The sequence below is a fragment of the Tauraco erythrolophus genome, chromosome 25 (genome assembly GCF_009769465.1).
Source record: "Tauraco erythrolophus isolate bTauEry1 chromosome 25, bTauEry1.pri, whole genome shotgun sequence".
Taxonomy (NCBI): domain Eukaryota; kingdom Metazoa; phylum Chordata; class Aves; order Musophagiformes; family Musophagidae; genus Tauraco; species Tauraco erythrolophus.
In genome coordinates, this window is record NC_141489.1 from 7963322 (window position 1) to 7980993 (window position 17672).

Here is a 17672-nt window from a genome sequence, read left to right on the forward strand (position 1 = left end):
TCTGTAGGGGAAAGACGAACCTTATCCACCTGCAATAAATTAATACAATGAAAACTAACCAGACAGGCTTAAATTCATAGCAATATGTTACACGACCACTTAAGACACTGTAAAAGTTCAGATCCTTTGTTGCTGGGCTTCTTGAAATTAATGGTGTGAAATTCATCTACTCAATTCAGAATTTTTCATTGTAAAAATGTAAACATACTTTTTACTTCATACTTCACAGAGATAAATAGGTACTACCAGTCCTATCTCATCTAAGACACAGATCTAAAATAAAGCAGATGAATCATGCAATTGTCCATACAATCAGATATTGTCCATCCAGTCTAAAGAAATGTTAGGTTGTGAGCTTACAGATAGACATTTACATTGCAAATATTTTAGTTTCTACATCTATACATTTCTAAAGTTATACCACGTATATCCCATGAACTGTGAGGGAAATGCAAAGTACCACAAGGATATATACAATCTGATTTAAAAAAAAAACTCCAAACACATCTGAAGGACCTCGTTAGAAGTTTCTGTGGCTAGCTCTGAAGAGATATATCTACATAAAGCTTACTGAGATACAAAGATACGCGGAACATCCCAGACACAGCGTAACTGCAAGCTAATTATAGTTCTGGTCTGGTTTGTTTGTAGCTGACTCAGATTGTTCCTTCAAAAATAAGAATGCCTCAGCCTGTGCTATTAAAAACAAAACTGTTCTCAACCTTCTGTAGAGGGAATTCAGAGTGGAATCTACTGCCTCTGTTGATCCTGGAGAATATGATCAGTAGGGAACAGATGAAGTGCAGACTGATGTGTCAGTTGCACGATTTATACTAACACAGATAAATCGACCACTTTATTTACCTTCAGTGTCTCAAGAAATTTAACCTGGAAATTATAGATAGCCTCCCAGTGGAAGCAATCATATAAAAAGGAGGGATGCTATTTTTTTCTCTGTGATTCCATACAAAGTTGAGGTAAGAAACTCTGAAAATGTCTAAGATTTTGTCTGAGACACTGAACAATGAAATAACACCAGTTGATGTCTCTTAATTTTTATAGGGCAGAGAAAAAAATAAACACCAAAAAACCCAATCCAGAAGGCCCTGAAGCAGAGGATATGGCAGTCATTTACCAAAGGCTAAACTAGAAAAAGATTTTAGTGCCCTAAATCTAAATCCAGAGCCTTAACTGGTAATCGGTTTTGGATTAAGTAGATTCTCCGGCACGGGAGTTACTTTTACAACTTTCAAGCCTATGAATAGCCACACTCTGTGTTTTCTGAATAGTACACTACAGTACAGATATTATGTTGAAATGATTCCTCCAATAGTGTGAAATACCTCTGTTAGATAGACTGAATCAGTTTCTTCAGTTGCCTGATCTGTCTCCATTGATGATGTTTGCATATGGAAAATGTTCAGCACCTGCGTGCCTAACTTAAGTACTCACAGTCATGTACAATAATTACCAACTAAAACCTCAGCTTCAAAATGGAGTTTTATACCTACATTTGCATTTAGGTTTATGCTAGATACAGAATTCATTAGTCCCAATTTAAACGCCTGATATGTAAATATTTAAGACTGAGTTCAGCTGCCTGAACACAGAAGTCTAGTGCCATTTGGGATGTTCTCAATTCTTACTGGTTTCCACTTAAAGAAGTCCCAAACAGTAAAGAAAAAAGAGTTCAAAAAGCAGTTTTGCAAGACAGTTCATTTATTTGCTCAGCTGAAGAGCCATTTGGACTCTCTTCGTTGTACTGAGTCGGACTGTGCTCATACAACCACAACCAAAACCCTCAGCACACGTAAACATGTGCATTATATGTATCTGCATCTACACTACAGATCTCTCAAATTAGGATAGACTAATCCTGCTCCTGTCATCTAAGATACAGTGAAAGCCATGGATAGGGTAAGTTGCTGTCTAGTGGCATTCAGGATATCCTGTTGTATCCAAATGATCTCTATTGGCAAATGTGTGGTGTGGTTGACACGCTGGAGGGAAGGGATGCCATCCGGAGGGACCTTGACAAGCTGGAGAGATGGGCCTGTGAGAAACACATGAAGTTCAACAAGGCCAAGTGCAAGGTCCTGCATGTGGGTTGGGGCAATCCCAATCCCAAGTCCTTCTCCTCAGGGCTGCTCTCAATCCATTCTCTGCCCAGCCTGTCAGTGCTTGGGATTGCATTGGGACTACCATGACTTCTCAAATATGAGGATAGTGGGCTTAGGAACTTCATCAGCCAGTTCCCTCAGGACCCACGGATGAATCTCATCAGGTCCCGTGGACTTGTCCATCTTCAGGTTCTTCAGACGGTCTCGAACCTGATCTTCTCCTACAGTGGGCGGTTCTTCATTCTCCCAGTCCCTGCCTTTGCCTTCCGTGACTTGGGCCATGCCGCTAGAGCTCTTGCCAGTGAAGACTGAGGCAAAGAAGTCATTGAGAACCTCAGCCTTCTCCATATCCCGGGTAGCCAGGTCTCCTGTTTCCTTCCAGAGAGGGCCTACATCTTCCCTAGATCTCTTTTTATCACTGACGTACTTATAGAAGTTTTTCTAGTTACCCTTGATGTCCCTGGCCAGATTTAAGTCTATCAGGGCTTTGGCTTTCCTAACCTGATCTCTGGTTGCTCGGACAATTTCTCTGTATTCTTCCCAGGCTACCTGTCCTTGCTTCCACCCTCTGGAGGCTTCCTTTTTGTGTCTGAGTTTGTCCAGGACCTCCTTGTTCATCCATGCAGGGTGTTCCTACCTGGCTTCCTCTTTGTTGGGATTCACCGCTCCTGAGCTTGGAGGAGGTGATCCTTGAATATTAGTCAGCTTTCTTGTGCCCCTCTTCCCTCCAGGGCTTCATCTCATTGTACTCTAACAAGGAGATCCCTGAAGAGGCCGAAGTCTGCTCTCCTGAGATCCAAGGTAGTGAGCTTGCTGAGCACCCTCCTTGCCTCCCTAAGAATCTTGGACTCCACCATTTCACGGTCACTGCAACCAAGGCTGTTCTTGAGCTTCATGCTCCCCACCAGCCCCTCCTTGTTGGTGAGAACAAGATCCAGAAAAGCACCTCTCTTCTTTGGTTTCTCTATCACTTGGAGAAGGAAGTCATCATCCATGCATTCCAGGAACCTCTTGGATTGCCTATGCCCTGCTGTATTGTCCTTCCAACAGATATCGGGATGGTTCAAGTCTCCCATGAGGACCAGGCCTCATGAATGTGAGGCTGCTCGTATCTGTATACAGAGGGCCTCATCCACTTGATCCTTCTGGTCAGGTGGCCTGTAGCAAACCACCACTACTGTGTCACCTGTCCCTGCCCTACCTTTAATCCTGACCCATAAGCTCTCAGTTGTCTCCTCATCCATTCACAAAATAAAAGAGACGTGCATATAAAATCTAGTGAAACAATAGTCACACTATGTCACAAGGAAGAACAGGAGACAGTAACCATCTTTACATGATGAACTTCCGGTTTTGAACAGGATTTCTTCTTTCTTTGTATCTCTTCACTAGTAAGAGAATACTCTGTCTCTTGTCTTTATTCTGACTCATGCTTAAACATGCAGATACTGACTGTGTGAAAATCAGCGGGGTGTGTTGCAAACCTCTGCAGTAGCTGATTTATTTGTTTATTCTCATTCTGAACTTTTGTGTTTTGTGTGTGCTAACTTAAACCTCAAAATTCATTTCTAGATAGGATTTTGGTGCCTGAGTATTGAGTGTCTGCAGACATTTCATGTTCCCAGAGCCATCTCAGACATTATATGGTGCCAGCAAAGTGAAAAGTTTGTTAAAGGCACCTGTTGCCTACTTGAGTGGCTGCTGGTAGCCAGGTAAGATATTCCAAGAATTTAAAACAGCAATAGCTGTCTAAGTTGATAAAAACTCATCTGCTCCTTTATGTGAGAATTACTTCTTGTCTGTGTTTGAGCTAGCTATATTGATTCTTACAACAGACGAAAGACAGGTATGCAGTAGATCTAGACAGTAAGTCAACTTCTGAGTACAGTTCACCTGATCTGTTTTAAATGTCTGCTTAAGAGTGATGGTGTGGCAGATCAAAGACCTACTGGGATAGCGATGAAAGATATGTGCCTGAGTGTTAACGTTGTTTCTTTTATCATCATAACCAGAACATCTTTTACTTGAGAATAGCCAGTCAGTCCTGGGATAAAGATCATTATTCAAACCATGCAAATAATCCTACTTCTTTAAATTTTAATCTAACATGAAATAAATGATTAACTAAATAAATAGCCCCTACCCTGATGCTATGACTGTCAATCAGTATCACACAAAACATACATAAGATAGTAAACCATATGGCTGTAATTATCCATGGCAAAATCAATAAGGACTGAGGAACATCTCAAATGAGGTTTCGCCTCACACACATTGGTTTAGATGCCTACACTCGTAAGACTGGCAGACAGAGGACCTTCTGGAGAACTGCACTTTCCCAGTCAAGGAGTTGAGATTGGGCATCTCAGCTAGATACCTCTATTGATGTGCTTGCACCATACTGTTAAGGTGTGAATCTTATTAGTTTCAGCTGTCTACGATAAGGGAAGGATTAAGTGCACCATAGAAGTTCCACTCACTTCTCTCCATTGACAAAAAAAAAACATCCAACAAACCAAAAACCATCAAAAAACAGTTAGCTTATGTGTAGACTTCCACGCTGGAGAACTGTGATTTAGCAAGGTAAATATAAAATACTAAAAAGAAGGTGTTTGTCTCTCAATTAATCGTTCTAGAGTTCTTTTCTGCCTTCAGAAGAAAAAAGAGAAGATAAAAAAAAGAAAAAAAGTAGTCCTATGATGTCATTTAGCTTACCTTTATTCCATGTCTACCATATGATGAGAAAAATTACATCCTAGATCTCAGCTGGCCATATTGTGTAGGTCTTCACTGTAGTGGGGGAAATGGGCAATTGAGCAGCTATGGACAACATTTCATTCCACCTCTCAAAGGGCGTGTCTTGTCTGAGTTGCCCCAGTGACTGTAATAGTAGTGTGGATATTCAGACCAAATATCAAAAGTTGAGTAGAAAGATGAAATAGCTTCATCTTAACACCATCACTTTGGTATTCTGATGTAATAAATGAGACCATCTTTGCTTACTTTTTGCTAATTGTGTCTGTTTAAGTCAGGACTGTCTTGTTTAAGAAAAGCTCTGACAGCTGATATGTTGGGGAGGGTTCCTTTTGACATGGAACTCAGGTGAGGGGAGTAAAGAAAGAGAAGTTTCCACACAGCTAAACGACTCCTAAAGAAGAAAGGAAAAGAAGGGGATATTAAACAAATAGCAAAGAGAGACCTTGCAGCATAACAAAAATTGTGAAAATGCAGAGAAGAGCAGGGAGTAAACACACAGTCTACCCTCTGATGCCAGGGACAGAAGGACTTCCTATGAAGGTAGAACAGTGGCCTGAAACCAAGACCAGCAAAGAAAGCCTCCTACAAAGATACTGCCTCCTGCAGTGAAAGGACCTGTTTATAAACACTCTGTACTTCTATTTAATGCAGATTATTTTGAGACTTTTTCTATTAAGAAAAGCTCATAGATGTTATATATTTTACGATGTCTTTCATTTAAGTTTAAAAGGCTGTTGTTCTTTTGGAGTGTTTAGTAATTCCAGACAACAAAACAGTCATGGGGGAAGATAAATGATTCTAAGGCAGTGAAAGAGGAGTATTGGGAACTTTCCTAGGGTGAAAGATATTAAAAGATACTGAGAGAAGGCTGCTGGCTTATGAGACGTCATGTACTAAGGATGTAGTTACCACATAATATTGCAAAATGACCAAAACCAAAGCAAATGTGAAAAAGAAACAAGAATGATTTGTTTATTTGGAGGAAGGAAAGGGAGAAAAAGGGATTATGAAGGGTAGCAAACAATATTATTAGGGCTGTTCTGGAATCTATGCTGAGCAGCCCTGTACTTTATCATTATAGCTTGGTGCAGGACAATAAATCTGTTATTCTGATAGTATCATGTGTTTGGCTTGCTTTTGTTGTCAGAGATCTGGGATAATTTCTTAACTGCTGGTGAGGGAACTCCCAAAGGAACAGAGGACAAACCGAGCTTTCTAAAAGACTGCCTCTGGTTCAGATGGGCCATGTGACATTAGAACCACAAGCCTTCATACATATGTGTTCTATGACCTTCCTTAGTTCGAGGATTTTAAGCACAAGAACCTCTGTGATCACTTGCATAGATAAAGCATGGCAGCTTCATCTTCTGTGACTGCAGTACACCTTGGAGGTGCCACCTGGCATTTAAAAAGCAGAATTGGAAGTAAATACTAATATGTTCACAGTGAACACTAACATGGTCAAATTACAAGCCTGGAGCAGAAAAGTGATATGTTTGGCATGCAGGTGTCTACTTTGGAGATACATTGGTGAGTAGTTAAAAGCTTGTGGAATGAATAGATTCTAGGTCTGTAACTCCTGTAATGCAATGCAGGCACAACCTGACCATTCTAAAAATGAGTGATGAACAGTACGAAATCTCGGCATTCTGGGCCACCTAGCAAGGCAAACAGAATTACCATCTACAATATTTGAGTCAAATGTCAAATAGTCAAAATAAAGATGAACTTTTTTTTTTTAAATAATTTTTTGCGGAGAAGGGATTTGGAGAAGTACTGAGACGACTCAATATGAGTTAGCTGCAGGAAGTCTCGTTTATTGCGCAGTTCTTATTGCTTATATAGACAGTATTTGCCAATAATCCTGAGACCACACCTTTTCTACACCATTATTGGATGATACATATGCTTGTCATATTTAACAGCTTATTTCAAACAGACACCCGCCTAGCGAAGCTCTGCTCTAAGCAAACACTACTCCCTTATCATGCTGCATAGTTTTCTTATCCTTAACTTCAAGGGCATTCTGCCCTTGAGGCCTAACTTTAGAGCTCCAGTCCTTATTTACACAGGATTTTCTTCGTGCAGTCTCTTCAAGGATCTGCACTCCGACAAATCCCCCTTTCTTTTCTTGCACGAAGAAGACCCTGTGCACGAGACCGTCAACCCCAGTTACTAGCATGTTGTTTTGGTACAGCCTTGCAAAGCAGTTTCTAGCACACTACTTCCCTTTCTGAGGGCTTTACTATTTCCGTTATACCCAAGATTCCACTGAGCAGGAGGGTGTCAGTCGGCAGGGTCATCGCAGAGAAGAGAGGCAGGCACGGCACCTTCAGGGCGTCCCCTGTTTATCCACACAGTGTGCTCTGCTGCCTTCTTCCACTCCGCTCTGAGCCATCCCTTTTACACCCTCAGCAGAGTCTATGACAAAGGTATTGACACGGCATTGCCGTACGCGTGGCCAGTGCGTGCAACAAGGCCGCCCAGTATGTGCTGTGCTGGCCAACAGCGGACTTTTTAAGTTGTAACATATTTCTCCTAGCTTCCTTTTTCAAAGTTACGTGCTCACAACTAAGTCTAGTTTGTAATTCTTTGTCATTAATTCGGTACCAGTTAACGCTTCTCCTTCCAGTAGCTCACTTCTGATTGGAAAAAACACACAAAGCATATATACAAGCAATATATACAAACAACTTTCACACACGTAATATACTAAATCATAAGAAACATAAAGACAGTTTACATATCAATATACAATCCTCTACCACAATTCTCCCCGAATGCTCTCCAAGCCATTGCAATTGTTCGTGGATGGACTCACCATGGTCACTTAGATTAAAACAACGTTTGTGTAACGTGGTTGTTGCTGGCCCTACCTACAAATTTTGGTCCTAATAAATTTAACTCTTGTGGGGAAATATACGGAAGACTGCCCCCCCTTTTTTTTTTTTTTTTTTTTTTTTTTTTTTAATGTTAAATGAATTCATTCAATAACAGCTTGTCCCGTAGGTGAAATGAGGGATACCGGTAATGTGAGTCACTCCCCAATCCTGTAAAAAGGCACCATACTGGATCACTGTCTGTCCCAATTTTCTTTGGTACTCCCATGGTTTTCTTCAGTGTGAGCAGTAGCAACAGCAAAGGCAGAAAACATATCAACAGTTACATGCACATTTGTAGATCGATTAAATGATTGAATATAAGTAATATCAGTTTGCCATAATTCATTGGCACATAAACCTGTTGGATTTACTCCTGCTGGAGTATTTGAAGGCACAATACGTTGACGGTCAGGGCAGGCACGTACAATCTGCTGAGCCTGATCTGCTGTCTGACCTGACAGAGAGCATCATCTACCACCAACTGACAAACTGTAGGCCTATTCATCATTCCTTGAAGCAGTACAATCCAATGATATTGTTGCGTGGGTCGTTCATTGTTAAGCACTGGAACTGAAAAGGCAAATCTAGGACAATCGTTAGGGTGCAAATAAATAAAAAAGTAAAAAGGTGAAATAACCCAATCTTTTAAATCAATCACCATCAAATGCTAACATTCTGGAATCATAGTAGGATTTGGTACACCCGGTTGTAAAGCACCCATTGGTGAAATGATTGCATTAATAGCTCTTAAATCTTTTAACATAAATCTCCACTTTCCTGATTTCTTTGAGATAACAAATTTTGGAGTATTCTATGGGCTAGTGGAGAGAATTATATGTCCTAATTTGAGCTGTTCGTCGACTAATTTTTGAGCTCACTCCAGCCGCTCGCTTTTTAATGGCCACTGATCGACCCAGACCGGCTTGCCAGCTTGAGTCAGGGCTGGACATCAGTGACGTGCTAAAAATTTGAGGTTAGCATCACATTCCAGTGATTCAACAAAGCCCGACCTCATAATGTATATGGGACATCAAAAACATATGGTTTCAAAATAGCTTGTTTGTTACCTGGGCCTACTACTAACAAGGTCTGTGCACTCTGCTGTGGGATCTGTGTTCCACCTACTCTGATCACAGCTGCCAGGGCTTGTATCAGAGGCCGAGAGGGCGGCCAGTCAGGATTTTTCACTATAGATACATCAGCCCCTGTGTCAACTAGGCCAGAAAAGCCTCCCCATTAATGATTACTGTTAAAGGAGGCTGTGCAGCTGTGACTGTCTGTGTCCAAAATTCTTTTGTGATAGCAGAGTGACCTTTATTGTTATATAGGCAGCTTTTATAGATTATTACTCTGGCCACGATGTGTCCATGCGGCCCTCACCCAGCTGTGATTGGGTACAAACAATAGTGCACGCACCTTTTTTAACTTTACTATTGGCTATGCCTAAAAAGGAGCTATTTTTCACTTGCTAAAGTAAACATCATTTTCTCACACACTCTATATCAACTTCCCAAACTCCCCATGTCAACTTCTCACACTCCCTGCACCAGCTGTTCACACTCCCTTTTCTTTCTCATCCTCTTTATCGGTGTTTCCCAACTTCAGAAAAGAGCACAGGCTTAAATCATCAAGGTGAAACCTCAACTGTAGCTGTGTGTATGATGCCACAATTCCCCTTTTTTGTTTTTCTGTGACCATTACTTGATGAACCGTACTCTGTACCGTTCGCTGGGAGCGTGACAATAGGCAGGGGATGATTATTACTATGCATAGAAGAACCACTAGCAATATAATGTCTGCTTTACTAAAGATTTTAACCATCCTGTCAATTAAGAGCTTTGATAAAGCAGAAGCTGTAGCATTAGTTTGTTTTGCAAGCCAACAGCCCAACTTATTCAGTATAGTTAACACCTGTGCCACTCCAACTCCTGGTGCAAATATTGAAGCTGCAATGATTTTAGCTGGTTCCCAAAATTCTGCTCTGGAATCGCACTAGCTATCATAAGCAGGCGTGCTGCAGCTATTCTGGGTGTGTCTATGACTTAAGTTCATGGTGGTGTTAGGGAAATACATTCTTAAAGTCCCTATAGTACATGGATCTCCCCTTATATGCGAAGGAATACCCTGCTAAGCTCTACTATAGCCCTGCAGAAGCAGTTATTAGCATTTTGGTGGTTTGTTTTGTTTGTTTGTTTGGCCTCTTTTTTTTTTTTTTTTTTTTTTTTTTTTTTTTTCTCAGAATCAATTACCCTTGGGAGTACAAACAATCCTAATTTTGTGGTGGATGATCGTCCCAGCAATAGTGCACATAATCCTTGTGATATAAGACCAAAGACACCAGTAGGAATTAAATGCACCAACGTGTCAGTGATTACTGTTGACCAAAACATTTAGCTGCCAATATCTCTGCTTTATAGTGTTCCGAGCCCACATTGTGACACGCCTTTACTAAATCTGCAATCGTTTTTGCCCGCTTTCTGATAAGATCAAGAGCTTGTTGGCAGTCTGTGTTAGCATTTTCAATGGCCAACTGGAATATCAACACATCTGCAGTAGCCGGATTTTCTGTTTATCTCTGAACTGCCATTTGTAGTTGATCAAGGAAATGCTCATAAGGTTCCTGTGCTCCCTGCCGAATGGAAGCAAAGGAAGCCTCCCCTGTCCCAAAAATCAGGGACATGTCTTAATGCTCTCGTAGCCAATTCAGTCAGCTGTTGGAAAGCCACTTGCTGTAACCCTGCCTGTGCCTGATTTTGACATGTGTGACATTTTATTCATCCCAAAATATTTAGCTCTCGATTTAAGAGATTTAACACCTATAACACTTTAGCTATTGTTTCATTGGGAGATTTCCCCATCATTCCTGTTTTAAAAGCATATTCTCCAAAGTACCATGTACGTGTTCTATGATCAGTTGCCCAGTAGGATTGTAAGAAATACCAGCAACATGCTCAATACCTTATGATGACAAAAATACGTCTGATAAGAAGTGTATGCCAAAGTTCCTGCGAGCGTAAACCACGAGGACTAACACCATTCACTGGTGGCATGATCGTATTTTGACAGGTACTACACAATTGTACAATTGAGCGGGCTTGCTCTGTTGTTATACCAAATTGTCACCTAATAGCATCAGCATTCTGATGGTAGAAGTCATGCAAGATGTTTGCCTGCATGGGCGAGTTTGGTACCAGAGCTGCACTCGTGAGAGGCTCAGCTCGCCTGTTCCCTCTGCTGCAGGCCCTGGCAGTGCGGTGTGCGCTCGCAGATGTACCATGGAATGTGCATGTTTACGGTTTTGCAACACTGATATTAACTGTTGAAATTGCTGGAACAGAAGAGGATTAGTTATTTCCCGCGATGCCGATCGGGACGATCCAAGTTAAGATGTGCTGTCGCTCGGTACAACCCGGGCCCCGGGCCTCGGCCGGGCGGGGGGGCGGGGCCAAGCGGCCGCTCTCCAGGCGCGGCCGGCGGGTGGGGGGGCAGCAGCGGCGGGGGGGGGGGGGGGGGAGGGGGTCAGCCCTCCCTCGCCTCAGCCGGGCGGGGGGGCGGGGTGGCGATGACGACCCAGCAGCCCTGTGCCGGCCCCCCCCTTGTTGTTGCTGTTGTTGTTGTTGCCGCAGCTCCGGCCGCTCGCGCTCCGTAACCGCCGCCGCCCCCTCCCGCCGAGGGGACCATCAGCCGCGAACGAACCGGCGCAGCGGGGCCCGCCGCGCGTCTCCGTCCCGTCCAGCCGCGGCTCGTTCCCGCACACGAGCGGCAGCGCCGAGGCAAACGCCGCCCGCGGCCCCGGCCGGCAGCAGCAGCGGCGTTCCCGGGGCGCCGCCGGGCGCGGTGGGCGGCGCGGCGCGGGGGTGCCGGTGTACCGACTGCGTTGGAGGAGGGGGAAAGCAATAAGTCTGTCTTTCGTTCGGGGCCCTGGATCAAAAGATTCGATGATGACTTTTCCAGGCCGGCAGCATCCCCACGGGTGGCTGCACGCCAAAGTTTAACGTCTATAGTGTCCCAAGTCCTTGTCAGGTATATATTTGAAGAGCTTGCCTCCGGTACATGGGCTGATACCCAAACCGGGAGTACCGGGAGTTTTATCAAGTCAGAACTGTTAATAGTGCTGGTTTCTCCAGCACTTTGTCAACACTTTAACTGCAGACTTGTGTTCTGTTAAAGCCATGCTTCCCATTGTTCCCAGTCGCTTACCTCCTCCTGTTGAGGCAGTTGTCGCTTATTTTTTTCTTCAGTCGCTTACTTCTTCTTTCCTTTGGTTCCTAATTCTTCATGTTTCCCGATAATATCTTTTGCATACCCCCCTGCAATCAGGGGGGGGCCAATATCTTTTTCCAAGTTTTAATCCACGCTTCTCTAAGAAGCTTCCCAACAACAACAATGCAACGTCCCGTTCCATCGTCTTACCGCGACAGTGGATCCTACAGATCTTCCGGCTTTCCCCTATAGGCCGCCTGTATGCAGATCTGCACGGCTTTCCCCGATGGGCCGCCTGAATGTGGATCCTGCGGATCGTCGGCTTTCCCGTATAGGCCGCCTGAAGTAGATCCGCCCGGCTTTCCCCGATGGGCCGCCTGAAGTCGCCGTCCCTTCTCCGCTAAAATAACACTCGTTCAGAACAAGTAATAATGTCCCGAGTGAAACGATAGTGAGTCCAGCTCATTTTTTTCCCGTCCCTGTTCGGGCGCCATAATGCAGAGAAGGGATTTGGAGAAGTACTGAGACGACTCAATATGAGTTAGCTGCAGGAAGTCTCGTTTATTGCGCAGTTCTTATTGCTTATATAGACAGTATCTGCCAATAATCCTGAGACCACACCTTTTCTACACCATTATTGGATGATACATATGCTTGTCATATTTAACAGCTTATTTCAAACAGACACCCGCCTAGCGAAGCTCTGCTCTAAGCAAACACTACTCCCTTATCATACTGCATAGTTTTCTTATCCTTAACTTCAAGGGCATTCTGCCCTTGAGGCCTAACTTTAGAGCTCCAGTCCTTATTTACACAGGATTTTCTTCGTGCAGTCTCTTCAAGGATCTGCACTCCGACAATTTTTGACTTCACTAAAAGAGAGGAGCATAGCTGAGGATGCAGAATCATAGCATCATATGGAAGGGTTGAGGCTGGAAGGGCTGGGCAGGCTTGATAGTTGTATTTGTTCTACATGACAAGCTATTTGTTCTAGACGACTAAAGTAGCTGGAGGACCTGCAGGGTGGCCTCTGTGAGAAGAGACCATGGGCTGCCCTCATGTCAAACAGAGTCAGTTTCAGCCAGCTTCAAAACAGACTCATTGCTGCCCAAAACTGAACCAATCAGCAAAGCTGGTGGTGCCTGTGCGACAACATATTTAAGAAAACGTAAAAACACTGTGTGGCAGATTTGAGAGAGAGAAATGAGAAAAATGTGAGAGAGACAGCCCTGAAGACACCAAGGTCAGTGAAGAAGGAGAGGGAGGAGGTCCTCCATACAGTGGAGCAGAGATTGCCCTGCAACCCATGGAGAAGACCATGGTGAAGTGTGTTGTCTCCTGCAGTCCATGGAGGACCACGGTGGAGTAGATAACTACACTGAAGCCCATGGAGGACTCCAGGGTGTAGCAAGTGGAGATGCCCTGAAGAAATCTGCAGCCCATGGAGAGCTCATGCTGGAGCCATCTCCTGGCAGGAACTGCAGCCAGTGGGAGCAGTCTGTTCCTGATGAACTGTACACTGTGCAGAAGACCCATACTGGAGCAGATCGTGAAGAACTGTATCCAGTAGGGGGGATGCCATGCTAGCACAGGGGAAAATTATGAGGAAGGATCAGCAAAGTCAGTATTATGAAAGGTCTTGCATCCCCATTCTCCATCCCACTGCACCACTTGGAAGACAGGAGGTAGACGAATCAGAAGATAAGAAGTGAAGTTGAGTCTGGGAAGATGAGGAGTAGAGTAAAGGTGTTTTTAGTTTTGTCTTTGTTTCCTACCATCCTATTCTATTTTTAGTTAGTAATAAACTAAATTAGTTTGGATAGATCATTTAGCTATCCATTTACTTTGAGGGTACTGAAGCCATTCTATAGCTGCAGACATGCAGAGAGAAGAAGAACCTTCCTCCTTTTGCCAGCAGTTACAAGCTTCCAGCCTTTACTGTCATGGTGCTTCCATTACCCAACCTGATACAGACTCACTATGGCTCTCCCTCCTTCTGTACAGTAGGAGGTTCATGCTTTTGTATCTGCAGGGTCTCAGAAGATCATGTCAATCAATTTTATCATAATCTCTGACATCATACAGTCTGCTGACCTCCTCCCATAGTTTCTTTATTTGTTGACAAAGATCTTCAACCAGCATACACCTCTGACAGACACGAACATCATCTTCCAGCCTCAGCAAGAGACAGTAGGAACTCTCTGATACCTGAAGTGCTGCATCCTTCCTTTGAATCTCAAATATGAGCTGAAACCTCCTTTCCCCAAAGTAATTGCTTCAGGTTGGGCAAGGGAGATATCATTTCAATGACATATTAATGTAATTTATAGCTATCTAGCTTTGCTCCTTCTGTCTTTATGCTGATAATTCTATTCCTAAAGTTAGGATAGCTCTCACTGTAGTCTAGTCAAAATGGGAATGGTTTCTTCATGTATTCAGTGAAAGAATGCAAGGTCATCCAGAGAAAAAGTCAGATAATCTTGCCTAACTTTGTCCTTTTGTAAAAATTTTTAACTATTGGTTATATAGGAAATCTGACTGCTAAAGCAAAGCTAAGAGCATCTCCCCTGCCCTTAAAACAATATTTAACTTTGTCTTTCCTTCAAACAAACCACTGATAGAGCTCAAAATTCTATGAAAATGACAGATCATGCAAAAGACTCACTCATCGATCAGTTCCCTGTAATTCCCGAATTTCAAGAAAAAAACAGAGCTTTTCATGAAATGATTTAATAATAAAATCCAATTATTTCTCTTACCTATACAATCTCTTCTATTCTGTGATTAAACCCACTAATGTTTCTGCAAGGAAACTCTTTTTCTGAACAAGATCTTTTTGAGAGCATCCTTGATTTCCTGATTCCTCAGGCAGTAGATGATGGGATTGAAGAGAGGAACAACAACAGCATAGAGAGCAGACACAATTTTGTTTGTGTCATGAACTAGAAGTGTTTTGGGCCTCACATAGATGAAAATGCTTGTCGCGTAGAAGATGATGGTCACTATAAGGTGGGAGGCACAGGTGGAGAAGGCTTTTTGGCAACTTCGTGCAGATGAAATGTGAAGAACAGTGAAGATAATATAGGTATAAGATAGGATTACTATGGAGAGAGGCATCAGAAGAATAAATAACGCACCCACAAAATCCATAAAAGCAGCTCTTTCCATATCTGTGCAGGCTAAGTTCAAGAGAGGAGAAACATCACAGAAGAAATGGTTGATTATATTGGGTCCACAGTAAGTTAACTGAAAGATAAAAAATACTTTGCATCCAGAAATTAAGAAACCAGTCAACCAAGATCCCATAGTAAGGTAGATGCAGACAGTGTGTCTCATGATAGTAGCATAATGGAAAGGCTTGCAAATGGCAACATAGCGATCATATGCCATGACAGCCAAGAGAAGGCACTCAGTGTTGCCCAGACTGAGGAAGAAGTACAGCTGTGTCATACATCCCATGAAGGAGATTTGCTTTGTCACTGAGACAAAGCTCAGCATTGTCTTGGGGAGTGTGACTGTCACATACCAGATCTCCAGGAAGGACAAATTACTCAGAAAGAAATACATAGGGGAGTGGAGATTATAGTTTGTCCAGACAGTCAGGATGATGATAATGTTTTCTGCTAAGACCAAGAGATACGCAATGAGAAATATTGCAAAGAAGGGAATCTGCAAGCGAGGAGCAATTGGAAATCCAAGGAGAATGAATTCTTTGACCGTAGTGTGATTGCTCATCTCCATGTCTCCCACTTACCTCTGTAAAGACAATGACATAAATGACTTATTACTGGTGATTACAACACTTTAGAATACCCCTCCTCTCATTATACAGTTGTTTTACATTTCTTTCACACTGCAGTCAAATCAATATTAGTGTTGATACTGCTGTAAATACTAGTTTTATTAATCATTAAAGTATTAAAAAATATGGTATTTAGAACAAAATAACAATAATTCTGAATTCTTTCAGAGACATAATGTCTAACTCCTCCTTGATCTTCTAGAAGGAATTATGTTATTATGACTAGCACTTTTCTAAGTTGTACAATGAATTTATTTGTGAATTTGTGAACAGGGTTGCCAGAAAATCAATCACCATAGATACTCCTTAAAGTAACAAAATATTATCAAAACCAATAGTAGTATTTACATAATAATCACCAACGTCTTCTTATTCTGTAAAGGTGAAACTTTAATAAAGGTCAGAATTAAAGCTGTAACTTTGATATAGTTAAAATAATAAGCATAAATAAAGCTTTTCTGTTCCGTAGCCCATGTCTTCAGAAATTGTGGTCTGAATCTAAACCCAAATTTGAAAACTGTCTCACATTTTCAAAGAATTTTGAGAAATTTGCCAGCTTGTTTTCATTTTGCATAATATATTCCAGTCCTTGTATGAACAGGGTTCAAGCCTGAATAACTAATGAGTGTTGGAATCTTCTTGTCTATAAGGGCAAAATTCCCCTTTGCCCTTCTGAAATGACAGCTGGAGGCTGGGTGGGATATTTATGGGCATCTCAAAAGTAGACATCTTACTCAAGTCTATTTTGCTATGTTAAATTGGTATCTTGACTTTCTTGAGAATACTGATGTAATTCTGCTCAGTAACAAGAGAGGTTCAGAGACTTACAGACTGATTCAGTTGTCTAAATATGGTTATATCTTGTTATTTAAGATAGCCTGGGCTATCCAATATATGCCTCATGAGTTGGCACGTGACCTGAAAAAATATTTGGAGGTTATCTTCTAGGATATCTCAAGGGGTACCAGACACATACATTTAGGCAATTGAATCTTAACTCCTATCTCACACTCCTACATGTAGACACAAAAATTTGGAAGGGAAGGGAAGGGAAGGGAAGGGAAACGGACAAAAAGTACCTTTAGCTAAAAGATATTGTTGCACTTATTTTTCTTTGCACAAAAACTCACATGTTCTGCAAGAAATAAGATTTACTGTGCTGCTTCTCACTAAAAAGATTTATTTTAAAACCCATCTTCTATCATAATGTTTTTTACTAGCTTCGTTAGCCAATACACTACTCATCAGACTTAAAATGTTATTAGTATTTATGATAAGAAATAAGAAATGACTAAATCTGTTTGACTTACAAATTTGAGTCCTTGTAACAACGTTGAATGGACTGTTTGAAGTTCAGAGAGACTGAACTGCGACATCTGTTTATTATTTCTTCACTTTCCTGAAGACTTCATCTGTGCATGTCCTTTATTCTTCCAAAGGGACCAATCAAAGAAACAAATTATTTCTTCTCTCTTCCCTAGCCTGGCAATAGCATTTGTCATTAAGCTTAAAAAAAAATACCTCAACACTGTAAATAGATGGTCTGGTAGTCTTCTAGTAGCCAGAAATATATTAAGCAAATAAGCCATATTAATTTTGATGAATTATTTCTTCAAAAGTTTGCTACGCAAACTGTTGATGAAATTGCTGAATAAGATGTACAGCTGCTGATTAAACAGATCTTCTCAAAGGCTTTTCTTCTAATAAATATGAAGCATATAACAAAAAGATCTATCTTATTCAGCAGAGAAAAAGGCATTTGGGTCTTCACACTCCATTGGTAGGATTTGTCTTTCCTGACACTGCAGGTATGGCAAAGAAAATACTCGTTATCCCACATTTGAAGACCTGCCATAAGGTTGAATATGTATAAGCTAGTTGTCTTCAGTTACACAGTGGAAATAAATA

At 41.9% G+C, this 17672-nt stretch overlaps 1 protein-coding gene across 1 annotated transcript; it reads right to left on the bottom strand.

Moving 5' to 3' along the window:
- Positions 1-14755: 14755 nt before the first annotated feature.
- Positions 14756-15703, bottom strand: LOC104380308 (olfactory receptor 6A2-like). Its single transcript, XM_009987765.1, has one exon. The coding sequence runs from the start codon at positions 15701-15703 to the stop codon at positions 14756-14758; it is 948 nt and encodes a 315-aa protein (XP_009986067.1).
- Positions 15704-17672: the final 1969 nt, after the last annotated feature.

Coding starts and splice junctions, on each gene's coding strand:
- LOC104380308 (XM_009987765.1), bottom strand. CDS start 15,703: ATGGAGATGAGCAATCACACTACGGTCAAAGAATTCATTCTCCTTGGA.